The sequence below is a fragment of the Octodon degus genome, unplaced genomic scaffold (genome assembly GCF_000260255.1).
Source record: "Octodon degus isolate 3935 unplaced genomic scaffold, OctDeg1.0 scaffold00200, whole genome shotgun sequence".
In the NCBI taxonomy this organism is placed as follows: Eukaryota; Metazoa; Chordata; class Mammalia; order Rodentia; family Octodontidae; genus Octodon; species Octodon degus.
The window spans coordinates 454,938-471,712 of NW_004524776.1; the positions used below are offsets into that span (position 1 = coordinate 454,938).

The following is a 16,775-nucleotide window of genomic DNA, read 5'->3' on the forward strand; positions in this document are numbered from 1 at the left end:
GCTGTCAATTCTTGAGCCTCTTTTGCTAGGAATTCAGGTGAGCTTCATCCTGTCTGGATTTTTGAAAAAGCGATTTAGCGTGCTCGTCTCTATCGCAACCTAAACTTCCTTTAGTGATTGATGAGCAGTGTTCCTATAGAATACAGTCACTTATCGCCTCCAACCAATCGAAAGGCAGCGCGTGCCTGAGGGCGGTTCGCTAGTGCCGGAGCGACTAGCATCTTCCTTACGTCCGCTTGCGTCATCAGCCTGCTCCAAGAGCACGATTGGCCCACATCGCTCAACCAAGTGGTTGCTTTTGTTACCTGGGCAATGATTTGTGCCAGGGCGGCAGCAGCTCCTTCCTTATGGAGGCTGTGCACAGGTGCCCGGCGGCCCCTGTCAGGTAAAGGGGGACGCGCGGCTGGAATCCTTTGCGGGGCTGGTGAGCCTGGAGTTTTGGCTTGTGACCTGGGTCAGAGGGGTCAAGTGGCGAGGCATTCGGATACGTCACAGGTGTGCGACGGAGCGCTGCTGCGTGACGTTAGCTTCGGGGCGGGGCTTATAGTACGCGGGAGGGTGACGGTAGTGTCGGGGCTGGGATTCGCCTGTGACGCTCGGGACGTCCGGTCCGATTTGACGAGTTATGACCTAACGACACACGTGTGCTGTGGCGTCACTGCAGGCGTGGTCGGTGTTCCGGGCAGAGGGCGGTTTGAGGCATTGGCCGTTCAGGGTCCCAAGTGTCCTCTTCTGTCTGCCCGCGGCGTTTCAGGCCGTGTAGAGAGAGCCCTGCTTGCGCCGGCGTCCCCAGGGAACTTCTTAAAAATGCAGTCTCAGATCCCATCCACGACCTGCTTGGTGGGTGTGTGTGTTTCATCAGTACTTTGAAATGTTCACTGTGAAGTTTGACAGACCAGTGGAGTGGCAAGAAGCGCTTAATTTGGAGTGGGGAGTTTCCCTTTTCGTCTTAGCTGCCTCAAGAAAATTACGAGGTGGATTTGGTGCTCAGAGTCAAACCTTTGTTACCTCCCGGAGTTTTGCCTTATTAGCGACCTTTGTACTGTTGGTTCTTCTGTGTGTTCTTTGTATACCACTGAGCCATTTTAAAATTAAGTAATTTCGCAGAAACTAAGTCTTTATGTTAAAGGGAAAGCCAACATGTGTGCCCTAACTGCATAAGTACACTCATAAAAAAGTATATTTAAGGGAAACACTTAAGAAATTGTATTAGATACTGTTACCTATTAAGGTTCGAACCCAGGGCCATCTTTTTAGTATTACAAAAGGGTTTAGGATATACCATGTGTAAACGGAGATATTTTCTTTGATGAATCAAAAAAGTTAGAGCATTTGAAAGAATATCTTGTAACTAGATGGGATTATTTAATGCATAGCCACAACCATTTAAAGTCTTTGGTATCTTGCTTAAAGTCTCCTAGAGACTAGCATTAGCATGTACTACACATTGGGAAAACAGATATAAAGTGAGAAATCTGAGAACTTTTAATGCTAGGCCCCCTAGTTTTTTTTTTTTTTTTAAACATTTATTGTGTATGTGTGTGTGGGGGGGGCAGCTCAGCCCACCAGGGGGCGCGGCTGGCTGGCATTTGGTGCTGGGGGATCGAACCGTGGTCCCTGTGCTTTGCTTAGCTTAGCTTGTTCCAAGTAGGTGCTTTAGACCACTGAGCCATCTCTCCAGCCCCTAGGCCCTCGTTTTACTTTAAGGCATGTAACAGTACAGTCTGAACAGACGGTCATGTGTTCAGTACTCCTCTGCTGAGTTGGTGAGCAGCATAACCAAAGAGTAATCATTTTTATTTATAATTTTGTTTCCTGCATCGGATTTCATCCTCAGAATAACTCAGTAAGAAAAGTTTTATAGTATGTGTTCCCTGAAAAAATAACTTGATATTGGAAATTTTATGTAAAACTTATTGGTTCAAGATTCCTGTTAGAAATTTGACATACATTTTCTTCCTTTTTTTCTATTTTAATTGCACATAGTTCTTTTATTTTTTTGCAGCAAAAGTGATTCCTATCGGCAGACCCAAGGACACACATGTGCTAAACTGTAGGTCTGTACCTTGTAGAGACTGCAAAAGATAAAGTGTCAGATACGGTCACACCCAAGACCATCGCTCCAATCCTCAATAAGATGTATTCAATCCTTAAATTTGGAAGTGTGACGCAATGTGAGGAAATGGTCCAGTGAATTTTGCATGTAAACACAATCCTCCCTTTACCTATAAAAAGTCAGTTCCTTTAAACTCATCCTACATATCCATCTCTTGCTTCTTCTCAGTAAGGTTTTGGGTTTTTTAAGAGTTCCAGTTTATCCTATTTACATGTATTTGATGAGTAGTGACAAGTGAAAGAACAAGCAAGCAAGGTTATTTTGAGAAATAGAGCCAGCTCATCAACTTCCATTGGAAGGAAGGAGGTCTGCTGGAAATGCCTTTGGACTTAGAGGCAAAAAGTTCACAGATCACCTTGACTTTGTCCAAGGCCTTAACTTATTTTCCACATAAAACATGGTCATGAAACACAGTAGCCCACTGTCTGATGGCACAGACCTGATTGGTATGTTGCACTTGGCAAAATGCAGGCTCTAATTCTTGGTGTCAGGTTCTTGGACTCCAGCAGATGTGCTCAGTGAGAGGGAGCAGGTTGTTTCCATTCTGAGGAGAGACGGTCAAAGCTGGATTGCGATGCCACAGAACCCCTTGTCCATGCTCCTTCGTTTAAAGGCTAGCATTTAAACTCCATTTAGTAGAAAAGTTCAAGTTTACAACCACCACTAATTCCACCAAACCTGCCCTGGGACCTTGTGTTCCTCCATCCTTTTAAATGAAAGAACCATAGAAATACACAGAATGATTTTTCCCCTCACATTTTCTGGCTGTAGAAATTAGCCTAAATGAAAAAGTGATCTAAAAAAAGACATGGCAGCCACAGTTTAAGAGTACTGAAATGTATCTCAAGGTGATACTCATGCAGGTCAAAGTTGACATTACAATTAGAGGAGCTTGGTCCTCACTTTTATATTTGTAGATGAACATGGCTTATCTAAGTGTACTACAAAACCCTTATGTTGGAGAAAAAAATAGTACCTTTTAGGATTCCCTGATTTAGGGCTCAAAGAAAATGTAATTCATGTATTAACCACTTGATATTTTAAAACAGATCAAATTCAGTCTGTCCAGAAGAAGGTCTGTCTGCTAGACAAGAAGTATATATATGAAGATGATGAGAAAATGCTTAAATTCTAAGTTGGGGTCCCCAAATCAGATACCTCTAGTGTCTTTAATTTTACAAGAACTTATATTTGTGGTTCTCAGCCTTGGCTTTGAAGGTCTATGCAGAGCTTTTTCAGATGTTCTGTGGCCCAGATTAAGGGTACAGCATGAAAGCCTGGGAAAGTGGACACCACGCCCTTCTTGAAACAGCTGTCACATTATCTGCCAGGCAAGAACACAGGCTTAGCATTTCCAGATTTCCATATATTTCAAGTGATGCCAGGAACCCACAGCCTTAGGTAAAATCCCTGTTAACACTGCAGGTGAAACAATATACATGGACATGTCCGGCCCTCAGAAAGTTCATTTGGAGGGCCAGTGGGATAGCCCAGCGGAATAAGCGCTTGCTTAGATAAGTGCAGGGGCCAGGGTTCAATCCCTGGCTCTGCATGCCGCACTGGCCCTGCCCCCAGGCACGCTGAGCCAGTGATGGAGTCCGGGCGTAGTGGTGTGCGCCTGTAATCCCAGCACTAGGGAGGCAGAAATCAGGAGGACCACTACAAGTCTGAGCTGTATAGTGAGACCCTGCGTGCACACACACACACAATGTCCCACACACAATGTCCCACACTGGAAAATACCACATAAAAAAAAGAAAGCTCATTTGGGACCTTTGTTCTAATGTGTCCCTTTTATCCATCTATAAAAGAAAACATCTCAATTTTTTTTTTCCTGAGAATAATGAAGAATTTACATTTACATTGCAGTTTATGGGGAAAAAATCAGCATCAGATTTTGCAGTTCAGGAATGACCTTGGACAACATCAATCGGGCAGCTGTGGATCGAATAATCCGGGTGGATCACGCAGGTGAATATGGAGCAAATCGCATCCTCGCAGGGCAGATGGCCGTCCTGGGCCGGACCAGTGTGGGCCCAGTCATCCAGGTGGGCACTTACTTATCTTTGTAGTGCACTCTCCCAAATGGATAGGTCTGAAGCCCCACAATAGTCACATCAGGGCATGCATTCCCAAGAGAAGTGCCTGCTGACCCTTAGAGTGAAAATGGGCTCTTCCGGGAAATGGCAAGCAGAAAGCGTGTTACTGTTTTTGTGTGTAAGCACAGATAGATACATAAGGCATAATAAAAAATATAGTGAACTTTTAAAAATTACTAGAGTAAAAGGCACATTGCCATTAATCATTCCCCTGAGCCCAGTTATTTCATCATTCTTAGCACTTTCTGTGGAGGTTGTGGAGTCCTTTTCTGTGAGTTTTTAGTATGGAACCATGGCTATCTCAGTGTCAAAATGTTTACTTTGTGTGGTCATTCTGATCTTGGGGAAGGACCAGCGATTGTATGGTCCTAGATACGGTAAATAACGTGGATGAGGCACACCAGAATGTTTTTGTGAGCCTGCCTTTCCTTTGGTGGGCACTTGGCAGCAGCGTTCACCTTTTTATTATTATTATTATTATTAGACCTCATAAAGACATTTACATAGGAGGACTTCCAGAATTGCTCCAGAACTTCTTTTTCATCTAATGTTTTACAGAAATGGAGAAAATAGCAGCCCTCATCGTGTCCTCCATTTCCATTTCGCTTCTGTGGGTAGGCCCTGTAGCCTTCTTTGGGTACAACAGGAGGCCTCTTGCCTGTCTTCATTTTTGTTTCTTACAGAAAATGTGGGATCAAGAAAAGGCCCATTTGAAAAAGTTCAACGAGTTGATGGTTGCATTCAGGGTCCGGCCCACAGTTCTGATGCCTCTCTGGAATGTGATGGGCTTTGCTCTGGGTATGTGTCTGTGCGGAAGTGCCTGTGGGGCTCAGGGACCTGGGTGCTGAGTCACCAGGATACCTCAGCCAGAGCCCTTGCCCTGTCCTTGTACAACCTGTTTAATTTACTTAACGTTTTCCTAAAGTCAAATTGGTTGAATTTCTTGCTCTTTCTTTTTGCTTAAATTTCTTTAAAATAGACTCAGTACTTTTATGACTAGAAAGGACAATAAAACATAACACAGGGAATAAGCTGGCATAATTTAATTGCAGCCTGTACTGTTCTCTGACACAGATTCTAAACTGAGATCTACTAGTCCTTTTAAAAGGGAGACTAGGACCAGTGAGATAGCTCAGCAGACTGAAGCACTTGCTTAGGCAAGCTTAGGCAAGCACAGTAACCACAGTTCGATCCCCTGCACCACATGCTGCGCCAGCCCCACCCCCAGGGCAGGCTGAGCTGGCCAGAGTACCTGCTTGGAGGTACAAGTCTGTAACCCTAGTGCTGGAAAGGCTGAAAACAAGAGGACTACCACAAGTCCAAGCTGCATAGTGAGACCCTACAACAACCAAATACATTTTTTAAAAAAAGGGAGACTAAAGAAAAATAGCATAGAAGATCAAAGACATATTTAGCCCAAAGGCACCTCCTCTTGATCTGCTGACACTGAAAATGTATTGAAAGAGAAGAGCTTGCTTATTGTGTGCCTCAAGCTTTCTTGTTGTGTGCCTCAAGTGGACGTGGTACCACCTTCAACAGTACTCTACCGAGAGTAATTTGGCCCCTGAGGATGCATGGCAATATCTAAAGACATGGCCAGTGGATCACAATTTAGGGAGTGCTGCTGGCACCTGGGTGTTAGATGTCAAGGAAGCTGCCAAATATCCAACCGTGCATAGCGGTGCTGAGGCTGAGAAAGCGTGGCCTAACTGATCTGCCTTACCAGCGGCGTCAGTCCCATGCTTCACTTCTGTGCTTGACAATTCCAGGAGCAGGAACCGCCCTGCTTGGGAAGGAAGGCGCAATGGCCTGCACCGTGGCAGTGGAAGAGACCATAGCCCAGCACTATAACAACCAGATCAGGATGCTGATGGAGGAGGACCCTGAGAAATACCAGGAGCTTCTGCAGGTGATGGACTGCCTCTACTCTGAACAGGCTGTGGGAGGAGAAGGGCAGATGAGCAGTTGCCAAAGAGGCAAAATGTAAGAATTTCAGAGGAAGATGAGACAGAAACTTCAGGGCTAGCAACTCATTTTAGAGGTGGACAGACTAAGGGACAGAGAGGTGGTGCTGTCTGCCTTGGTCACACAGCTCAGGCAGTGATGACTAGAACTTGTGGGTCCTGAGCAAGCCCGCCTGTGTCTCTCTACTTCTGTATCACTGGGAGCTTCTGAGCAAATGCTGTGAGCGTGATGATTTAGATTAAATGTGTGAGGTACCGGCCTCAGCGGTCTTTTCACAGCACATAAGGAAACTTTAATTTTTTAATTTAGTGATGTTTGGTTTTTTTTTGAGATGGGATCTCATAATATCACCCAGGCTGGCCTCAAACTTCTAGGTTCATGTTATGTTCCTGTCTCAGTGTCCTGGGAGCTGGCATTCTAGGCATGTAAGAACACCTAACTAAGGGAACTGTTTAATTTTATCCTTAGATTTTTTTTTTTTTTTTTTTTTTTTTTTTTTGTACTGGGAATCAAACTCAAGAACTATTTAATTTTGAAAGTTTAAATTAGATATTGGCAATCTCTGGCCTGTGACCACACCTATTTTGTAAATAAAGTTGTATTGGAACCTGGCCACACCTATCATTTGCATGTTGGGGCTGCTTTTCCTAATACAGTGCCAGAGTGGGGTACTGTAGTTGCAGCTGACACTATACAGGCTGCAGGCTTGAAATGTTTCCTCTCTGACTATTATTAGGCAAGAGGAATAGAGGAGGGGGAGCCAGAGGGGGTGTAAGGGAGAGTGATAAGATGGATTGATCAAGATGGTGAGAGAGAGCCAGAGAGAGAGAGGGTGAGAGAAAGAGCCAGAGAAAGCAAAAGTCTTTTTCAAAAACAGGTTTTATTTTTTTAAATTTTTATTCATTTTAATGAGAAAAAAAGATAAAATAGCGATGAAACAATTTCAAAACAAGTTAGTAGGATGCTTACAATAATTATAATACATTGAATATTGTTGTCTTCGTGGTAGTTAGAGGACAAGATGCAGACATGATATCTAAACAATATTAATACAAACTTATTCTTAGTGAACTAAGAGAAAGTAACTGTATATCTATCCTAACTCTTTTGTGTATACATATATATATATTTTTTTATTTTCTGTCTCCTTTTTTTTCTTTATTGCAACAAACCTGTCTTTTATTTACGCTTTTGTGAAGTTAGTAATGCATGATAGTAGGTTGCGTAGCACCTGATAGCAAACCTTAACCCAGACAGGTTCTACTCTCTGGCCCTGCACAGGACTTGTACCTCTACCCTGGCCTTAGATGACAGTATAATGACTTGCTTTGATCTCTTCTATTGAACCAGCTGATAAAGAAATTCCGAGATGAAGAGCTTGAGCACCATGACACGGGCCTTTACCATGACGCGGAATTGGTAGGGACCTGCTATCGCTCATAGTACTTTGGCATGTTCGGAAGGCAGAGCTTTCTGTTCCTGCATACGTGTTTAAATGGTAGACAAAAGCGAATGGGCTAGTTATGTCACACAGAGCAGATAACCGAGACTGGGAGTCCTTGTTCTATCCCTCGTCTTTTCCCCATGAGCCACTTTCCCCTTTCCCATGAGAAACTGGAGGCTTCCAGGGTTTGGCAGTAGCAGTAGCAGATGCATTGTGATCTTTCAAATAGCTTTTGCCCCCAAATTAAAACAAATTGCTTCTCAAATCTTTTTTTTTTTTTAATCCAGAGAAGCTGTCTGTTCATTTTCCAACCCAAATTGAGCATACAGCATGTGTCTTCAGTTGCTCTCTGAGTCTGTGCACACATGCATGTGTTGTGCTAGCCTAGTCCCAGGGATTGAATCCAGGGCCTCAAGTGTGCTAGGCAAGCCCTACCGCTGAGCTACACCCACAGCCTTTTCTTGTTTTTAATAGGCCCCAGCGTATGTCGTCTTGAAGAGTGTTATCCAAGCTGGATGCCGTGCAGCTATATATTTATCAGAAAGATTGTAAAGTACATCTGCTTGTCTATAAAAGATAGTTAATATGTGACATTTACAGAGAAGGAATTGTACAAATATTACTGTGTGCATTTTGTTAATAAATTGTGGTTATCTTTTTCATTAATAAAACTCATCAGTGTTGGTTTTGTTATTGTTGTCTTATGCCATGAGGCCGACAGTTCACCAGGTGTGTTCAAATTATAGCAAACAAAGTTGCTTATTTGGTTGTTCTCTGAGTTATTTTTGTCCTGAAACATTAAGAATGAATCATTAATAAATGAGAAGTAGGATTTTTTGTTGTTGTTCTAGGGTTTGAACCCAGAACTTTACCTTAAACATGCCTCCTAAGTGCTCTACCACTGTGCTACACATACACCCAGCAGCTGGAATCTTTTTCTCTTTAAGAGAAAAAGTTGAATTTCCTGATAACAAATGGTAATTTAAAACATGAGGGTATTAAGCTCAATAAGCAAGACTGTGAAGACCATCAAGTAAATCACAGATGACCATTGTTTCTATTCTGAATTGCATATGGCATGGATGAGAAGGCACTGTGGTTCTGAGTCTCTGTGTCTCCCCAAAGTTCATGTGTAGAAATCTTCATACCAAAGGTGGAGGCATCAGGAAGTGGGACCTTGGGGAGGTGGTGTATTGTGGAGGTAGAAGTTTCATGAGTGGGTCTGGTGCCCTTATAAAGGAGGCCCAAGGAAGCCCCTACCCCTTCCACCCTGTGCCAGAGAAGGCTGCTGACTCTGAGAATGGGAACCCTTACCAGGCACAGATCCGCCAGCATCTTGGCCTTCATAGCCTCCACAGCTGTGAACAATTAGCTTTTGTTGGTTATATGCTATCTAGTCTGTGACGTTTTGATTTAGCAACCAGAATAGACTAAGATGGGGGGATGGGGTAGTGTTTATGCCAGAATTCTTTTGCAGAGTTGAATTATAATCATTTCTTCTAAGGTTTGTTACCAAAAAAATGAACCCAAACTGACTAACCTTCAAACATTGGTGAAATATTTTCTAACTTTCAAATCTTAATTTATAAAAAGCTAGATCTCCTTTCTAGTTACATATTATCAGAATGATCTTTGGAGCCCTTAAGAACTTTCACTTTGGCCAGGCATAGTGGAGTACGCTTGTCATTCCAGCTGTTTGGTAGGCTGACGTAGGAACACTTTGAGTCCAGGAGTTGGAGGTCAGCCAGGGCAATGTAATGAGACCCTGTATCTGCAAATGTTTTTTGGTTTGTAGGCCAAATATTCTGACTTAATTAGATTAGGGCTTAGTTGGCCCTACTGTATTTGAGGCTAGGATCTCCAGAATAGACTGCAGGCTGCTTGTGATGAAGACCTGCATCTTGTAGGTATCTGTCTCCCTCATCCCCATCCCTATGACTTGCATTTTATCAGCACATAAAGGCAAAAGCAACAAAAGAGAACAAGAGTTAATTGCACTTCATCAAATTAAAAGCTTTTGTGCTTAGAAGGGCAATCAAGAAAATGAAAAGCCAGCTTAACCCATGGAATGGGAGAAAATACTTGCAAAGCATATTTCTGGTAAGGGACTAGTATCAATATATAAGGAACACTTAACAAAAAGCCCAATTGTAAAACTAGACAGAATTTTAATGGTCATTTCTCCAACGATCATACACAAATGGCCAATAAATACATAAAAAGATTCACCATTAAATCATTAGGGAAAACAAGAATGAGGTGCTACATCATGGGATGATGGCTGCAGCTCAAAAGATAGAAAATGCCAGTTAGCCATAGGGTCGGTGAGGTAGCTCAGTGGACTAAACACCTCCTTAGGCAAGCACAGAAACTGGAGTTTGATCCCCAGTACTGCATGCTGTGCCAACCCCACTCCCAGGTGCACTGAGACCAGGCATGGTGGTGTATGCCTATAATCCCAGTGCTGGGAAGGCTGAAAACAGGAAGATCACTACAAATCCGAACTCTGTAGTGAGACCCTGTACCAATTACATTTAAATAAAAAAAAAAAAATAGTTGGCTATGATGTGGGAAACTGCAATCTGGTTGGAAAGTAAAGCTTTGGGGATAAAAGCCACTTTGGAAAACTTCAGAATTCCTCAATTAAACATAGCTTTGAGATGATGTAGCTCTTCTCCAGGCAGGTATAAGCCGAATAGGAAAATATAGTCAAGCAAATATCTGTACATTAGTGTTCATGGCAACGTTATTCATAATAATAAAATGGAAAGCATACAAATGACCCATTAACTGTTAAAGAACAAAATGTGGTCTGTTCTTACAGTGGAATATTGTTCTGCTATCAAAAGGAATAAATTATGAATGCATGTTGTGCAAATCAATACTGATTGTCAGCTTGACTGGATTAAGAGACTTCTGGAGAAGGAATTAGATCATGGGGATGCTGTACTGAAGTTCCCAGCTAAATTTGGAGGAGGGACTCAGCTGAAGGAGGTGGTCCCTTAGGTGTGGCTTCAGAGTGTGCGTCTTGCTGGTGCCCTTCTCTCTTGCTTCCTGGCCGCCATGCGGTGAGTAGCTTTGCTCCACCATGCTCTTCCGCCATGATCATTCTGCTTTGGAGCCACCAGCAATGGACTGAAACAGAGAAAGTAAATCTCTTCTACTCTAAATTGCAAGTATTAGGCATTATGTCACAACCACGGGAAAGCTGACTGATACACTTGTGATAGAGTGGGTGAATCTTAAGGACAGATTTGGGTGCAGAGTTTTAATTTGGGAAGATGAAACAGTTCTGGGGATAGATGGTGGTGATTTCATAACAGTATCAGCTGAACTGTATAATGCAGAGTGATTAGAACAAATTTACAGACCGGGCGTGGTGGCGCACTCCTGTAATGCCAGTGCTGGGAAGGCTGAAAACAAGACCACTGAGTCTGAGCTACACAGTGAGACCCTGTGCCAAATACATTAAAAAACAAAATAATAGTAAAACAAATTTGCATTATGTGTATTTTACCACAATTTATAAAACACATGGGATGAAAGAAGCCAAGTACAAAAGGCCACTTGCCATCTACTCCTCTACTCCTATAAAGTGTCCAGAATAGGCTAATCCAAAGGGAACGAGTGGTTGCCCAGGGTTGGGAGTGTTAGAAGGAAGTAAGGAGTGACTACTGATGCGGTGATGGAATGTTTTAGTTAGGGATGCTTGTTGTACAACCTTGGGAACACAGTTAAGGCTGTGGACGGCCCCTTCCAAGCCGTGAATTTTTGGGCATGGGAATCATACCAAAACAAAACAATGTACAAATCTATGCTCTAGCAAATTTCAATCCAGGTTGTTAAATGGAGAGACAGTACTTTTAACTCAACCAACCTTCAGGCCAACAGGACATGTAGGAGCCTTGATCTTCTGGAGTTTGGTGCTGGTTCTTGCCTTTCCAAATTCAAGCTAATTTTGGCAGGAATCTTAGTCATATGAAGGCATTGTGTACAATCCTTATTAAAAGCCCAGATTGGCTGCTGTTTGTTTAGCTTCCCCTTCAGACTTGATGGCTGATGTTTTATGCTTCTGAGAGCTTCCAGAACAAGGCCAGAGAGATTTTCTGAATCCCCTTTTGATTGTTTTTAATTCCATTTCAGCTTGTCCTTGTGTATTAACAAGGTAATCTCATCTTTCCCTTACTTCACTGCTCTGACCTTTCAGAGGAAATGTAATTTAAAATTGGATATGATCCAAAGATGTTTCGAGGATGACAAAGGATGTTATTCTTGCAAGCAGTGTAGTTCCAAAGAGGCAATCTGAGCTCTGGGTCTTTTGCACGTTTTTGATCCCCTATTTAAAATGTGGTCCACAGGCCAATGGCATGTGGAGATGCAAAATTTTGGGGTTCTCCCTAGACCCACTCACCTGGAATCTGCATTTTAGGGTATATTCCCACAAATTCCTTAATATTCCTATTTGATGGAGCTCAATTTCCCTTGCCTTGTGTTTGGGCAGTACTTATTTGTTCATTTCTAACAAACAGAACACAGTGCTTTCATTTGCTTTGCGTATAACAATACCTGAGACTGAATATTTCCTACAGAGATTTACTTTGTTCACAGTTTCCAATGGCTAGAGGGTCCAAATAGCATGGCAGCAGCGGCTAATGAGTGCACCCTGGCTGTGTCACAGCACAGCAGATGGCATTGTGAGGCAGCAGCATGTGTACCGGAGTTCACCTGGTAAGAGGGGTGCATGGGGCCAGGCTCACTCTTTCTAACAACCTGCTGTCACCAGAACTGAGGCACTCCCAAGAGACCTGCACAAGGGCAGTTGTGACCCAGTCACCTGGTCACTTCCCACTGGTAAGTTTAAAACTTCCACCACCTCTTAGCATCTCAGTGGTGGGGAGCAGCCTTTCCACGCATGAACTGTTGAGTGTGAAGTTAGGAAAGACACCGTATTTTCCACTGTGCTCTCTGAAGTCACTTGCTCTGGGGGAAGCCAGCTGGCCTGTCATGAAGACACCTAAGCAGTTAATCTGTAGAGATGCTCACATGACCAAGGACAGGCCTCTGGCCAGCAGCCTTGTGAGTCTTCCAGGGTGACCAAAGCCTCTGAAATCTCCACTGCAACTTCCTGAGAGACCCAAGCCAAAATTAACCATTGAGTTTACTGCTTCTGAATTCCTGACCCTCAGCAACTATTAGATAATAAATGTTTGTTCTTTGGGATAATTGTTTATGCAGCAATGGATAACCAACACAGAACCCCTCCAAGCAATTTGAAAGGGTCCTAAAATTTGAAAAGCGCTGAACCAGATAATGAACTCCCAGAGGGCAGAGATCTTCTTGGTCGTTTTCATGTCTTCAGTCAGGCACAGTGCCTGACACAATACATTTTTGTTGGGCTAAATGTAAAGTTAAATTGCCCAGCTCTTAAATTTGTTCAACACTTTTTGTAATAAAGAATGCAGGTAGGCAAATGGTTAAGATATTGTAGCAGTTTTTAAGGCTGTTGACAGGGATGAGGAAATCTCCCTGTGGACTGCTTGTTGATGCAAACTGGCAAATTTCCTTTCTTTGTGGTTTACAACACCCTGCCACTCATGAGGGTTACATTTTCCCCCTTTCTTTCACTTCCAAAAGTCATATATAATTGCCTCAAAATCAAATGAAAACTGCATGTAAGTAAAATAAAATTTTAAAACCCCACACTTCCAACAATGCTTTCTACAAGTAAACACCATTAATAACTTTATGTTATTTCTTTCTGAACTCATTTGAAAAATATTTTATCCATACATGTACACGTTTGGGTTCTCATTCCCCACAGGAAGCTGTACTATACATCCAGACCTGCGACTTATGCTGTTTGTCCAGTGGTCCGCCTTGCCCTAATCGCCCGCTGCCTCACCACGTCGTCCCTCTGCCGCCCCGCCCCCACCGTCTGTGCGTTTTGGCCCATCCTCTCCGCTGCAGGACCAGTTCTAAGGGCCTAGGCTGATTGGCTGAGTTCTCCAGCCCACAGGGCAGGTGCTCACCAGGTGCGGAAGCCTTGGCCACCTGATTTCAGAGGCTGCAAGCATCACTGTCGCCACTAGCTCACTCTGCACCAGCGTTTGTTCTGTCGTCCTATTGGTGGGCATCTGGGTTATGTATCTAATACACATCTGGAGATGGGAGTCTTTTTTTTTTTTTTTTTTTTTTTTAACCAGGGTTCAAAACCTTTGAACTACATCCTCAAGCTTGTACTTTTTATTTATTATTCTGAGACAGGGTCTCAGGGCGTTGCCCAGGGTGGGCTCAAATTTTGGTGCGCCATCGCCCCAGGGTAACACGTGAACAGCGAGCGCAAGGTCTATAGCCCTTCTGGAGACCCCACATCCGGAAACTCTGGACTTTATTCCAGGACTTCCGTAAGGGCCTTCTGAAGATCTCTGATCTGAGTGACTTGAGGAGAAAGCATGACCTTGTCCAAGTCAGGGAAGCCAAAGAAACCTTTCAATGTGGAGCAACAGGCTCAGACCCCCTCACTTCTAGCTGTAACATGCCCAGGAACGTCCTTCTCGGGCGCAGAGCGCTTTCCCACGAAGATCGTGCTCGCGATGGACAAACGCCTCCTTCTCCGGGGACCTGCCTCCTCCCTCCTTGCCGCCGAGCTGGCAGCCTGTGGGCGCTGCCCGAGCGTTGCAGCTGTTTGAATCCGCTGGGCCTTGGAAGACCAGCTGGGGCGCTCCAAGGACGAGGGACGTCTGCGGAGGGGCGGGGACGCCGCTGTCCACCAGAGGGCGCCCGCGCTCAGCGCGCAAGTCCTAGGCGGGACCAGCCAGGCCGCCAGTGGGCCACGCCTGCGAGATGGCGCGGGCGCTGCAGGCGCCGGGCGACCCGGCCCCGCCCTCCTGCCGCTGCAGGTCGGAGGTTACCAGTGCGCAGGGCCAGACGCGGCGGACTCAGGGGTTATGCCAGTCCGTGCAGCCCGACACCCGGTGTCCTTATCCAGGGGGATACACTTGTTTTTCACAAAGGGAGAGGGGAAAACACAGGGGAGCCGGTTAGTCTGTGTAGGCACGCGGCCTGAGTGACAGCTCCAGGCATCAGACTCCCTGGGAGCAGCAGAGGACTTGCACTTGGGGACCACTCCCCTACCCCTCCGGGCCATTCTCGCTCATGTCCACCTTCTCCTCCCTCACCTGCCCGGCCCAGTTCCTGATGTCCAACTGTTGGCCCTTGCAGCCCCGCTGACTCCAGCTGAAGCCATAACCCCTGTCACCCCAGCCTCTTGCGTGGCACTGCAGCCTCTCACTGTGCGATCATCCCAGTTTCCCACCTTCCTGCGGGCCTGGCAGGGGGCCTGGCAGGGGGCCTGGCAGGGGGCCTGGCAGGGGGCCTGGCAGGGGGCCTGGCAGGGGGCCTGGCAGGCCTACCCTGGTACCTGGAGCTTGGCAAGCTCTCAAGCCGTGTTTGATAAATTAACCAGAACTATGAAGAAAAAGCAAGTGGACTCACAGAATAGAACAAAATAAGGACCTAGTAATTACGAGTCCTAACAAATGGCCCTCTGCTCTGGAGATGAACGCATCTAGCAACTTCTCAGTGAGAGCATGCAGTGGGAAAACGGGGCAAGCCTTGTGCGTGCCCTTGGGCCCTTCATCTATGTGGGCCCAAACCCGGCCCTGCAAGACCAAGCCTGGCAATACATGGTGTGGAGGAAACACATGGTGAATGCTTGCAATTTTTACAGCAAAAGACACATTACCATTAATTCTTCTCAAAATACTCCCCTTCTCTTCATCCTACTTAGCCAACTGTCTGTATCACTTTCTCAAGCACTTTTGAAGTCCTCCTTTGTAAGCGTCTTTAGTTGTTCTGTTGAGGCTGCCTCCATCTCCTGAACTGACTCAAAACTGTTCCCTTTCATGGTCATTTTGACTTTGGGCAGGAGCCAAGAGTCACACAGTGCTACATCTGGTGAATACGGTACACGAGCACAGGCTGTAATATTTTTACAAGCCTGATTTTCTGTTAGAGGGTACTTGGTTTTGTTTGTTTGTACCAGGAACTGAACTGAAGCCCTTGCGCTTGCCAGGCAGGTGCTTGTGCTGCTGAGCTGTACTCGACAGCAGCATTCGACAGCAGCATTCCCTATATTTTTATCACACCTCATGAAGACACTCACAACAAAACTTATAGAATTGCTTGAGAAAGTGGCAAGAGCAATGGGATATAAGTACTTGAAGTGAGGGGGAATATTTTGAGGTGGCTTAATTGCAATGTGTCCTTACTACAATATGTTTTTAAAATTTAAACATTCACCATAGAGCTTGAACACATTCATATTTAACCTGTAACTATGTTCAACCTTTCTCCAAAATGCTTTTTGTTTATTACTGTTCTTTTGATTTTGAGAATTCCTCAATGCTTCATGATAATCTCCCTTTAAAAATAATTTAATTCCCTCTCCAGAGTTAGATCAATGTTCAAATGCTTAATCCTGGGGTTTTAAACTAAGGATGCATATTAGAATAAGCTCTTAAGATTCAGAAAAATCTATAGATACTGTTGTTCCACCTATGCACCAGCAGTCACAAGGCTGGCCTCAGGGGTGAATATGTTTTAAAAATTCACACAGGAGCTCTGATGTACAGCCCTGGTTAAAAAGCAACACTTTGATTCCACAAAAGCTTCAATTCTAAATCCACATCCCACATATGCATCTCCTCTGCTTTAGTTTCTTGTATTGATTTGGGATTTCCAGTCTGTCCCACTTTTCTTGCACTGTTTTCTGCTAAGATAAGACCTGGCTTTCCAATTTTCTCTGGCCAGTTCTGCACCGTGGCAGCTGGAAACAAGGGCCAGCCCAAGTTGACTTCACAGAGTGGGAACAATGGCTAATAGCCATCTCCTCTTCTTCTGGGGGAGCAGCTTTTGTGGGGCATTTTCCATGCCTAGCTTCCAAGTGACTTTATGGCTACAATAAAAAATGTGTGGAGATGCCACCTGTTGTGCTTATTCGCTGATCTGTGCATCCATGTGCGTGTTTGTGTGTCTGTGTGTGTTTAAATAAGACCACGTGGGCATTACAATATCCATTTGACTACTTTAAGGGCCCAGATTGTGCTGAATGCTGTGCAGTGAAGTAATTTTAAAACATGAAATACACCTC

The 16,775-nt window shown here is 44.5% G+C and overlaps 1 protein-coding gene across 3 annotated transcripts; it reads left to right on the forward strand.

Annotated features, from left to right (window-relative positions):
- Nucleotides 1–230: 230 nt before the first annotated feature.
- Nucleotides 231–8,300, forward strand: Coq7 (coenzyme Q7, hydroxylase). 3 transcript variants are annotated; one of them, XM_023704702.1, is made up of 6 exons: nt 231–424; nt 3,986–4,164; nt 4,899–5,013; nt 5,985–6,124; nt 7,531–7,599; nt 8,099–8,300. In XM_023704702.1, exons 1-6 carry the CDS (start codon nt 313–315, stop codon nt 8,174–8,176), a joined length of 693 nt encoding a protein of 230 aa, XP_023560470.1. In that variant the 5' UTR covers nt 231–312; the 3' UTR covers nt 8,177–8,300. The 3 variants fall into 3 exon arrangements, with proteins under 3 accessions (XP_023560470.1, XP_004644540.1, XP_023560471.1); XM_004644483.3 differs by having other exon boundaries at nt 231–385; XM_023704703.1 differs by lacking the exon at nt 231–424 and adding an exon at nt 2,088–2,174.
- The last annotated feature ends 8,475 nt before the right edge of the window (nt 8,301–16,775 follow it).

Coding starts and splice junctions, on each gene's coding strand:
- Coq7 (XM_023704702.1), top strand. CDS start 313: ATGATTTGTGCCAGGGCGGCAGCAGCTCCTTCCTTATGGAGGCTGTGC. Junction 425..3,985: donor TGGAATCCTTTGCGGGGCTG/GTGAGCCTGGAG, acceptor TTTACATTGCAG/TTTATGGGGAAAAAATCAGC. Junction 4,165..4,898: donor GTGTGGGCCCAGTCATCCAG/GTGGGCACTTAC, acceptor TGTTTCTTACAG/AAAATGTGGGATCAAGAAAA.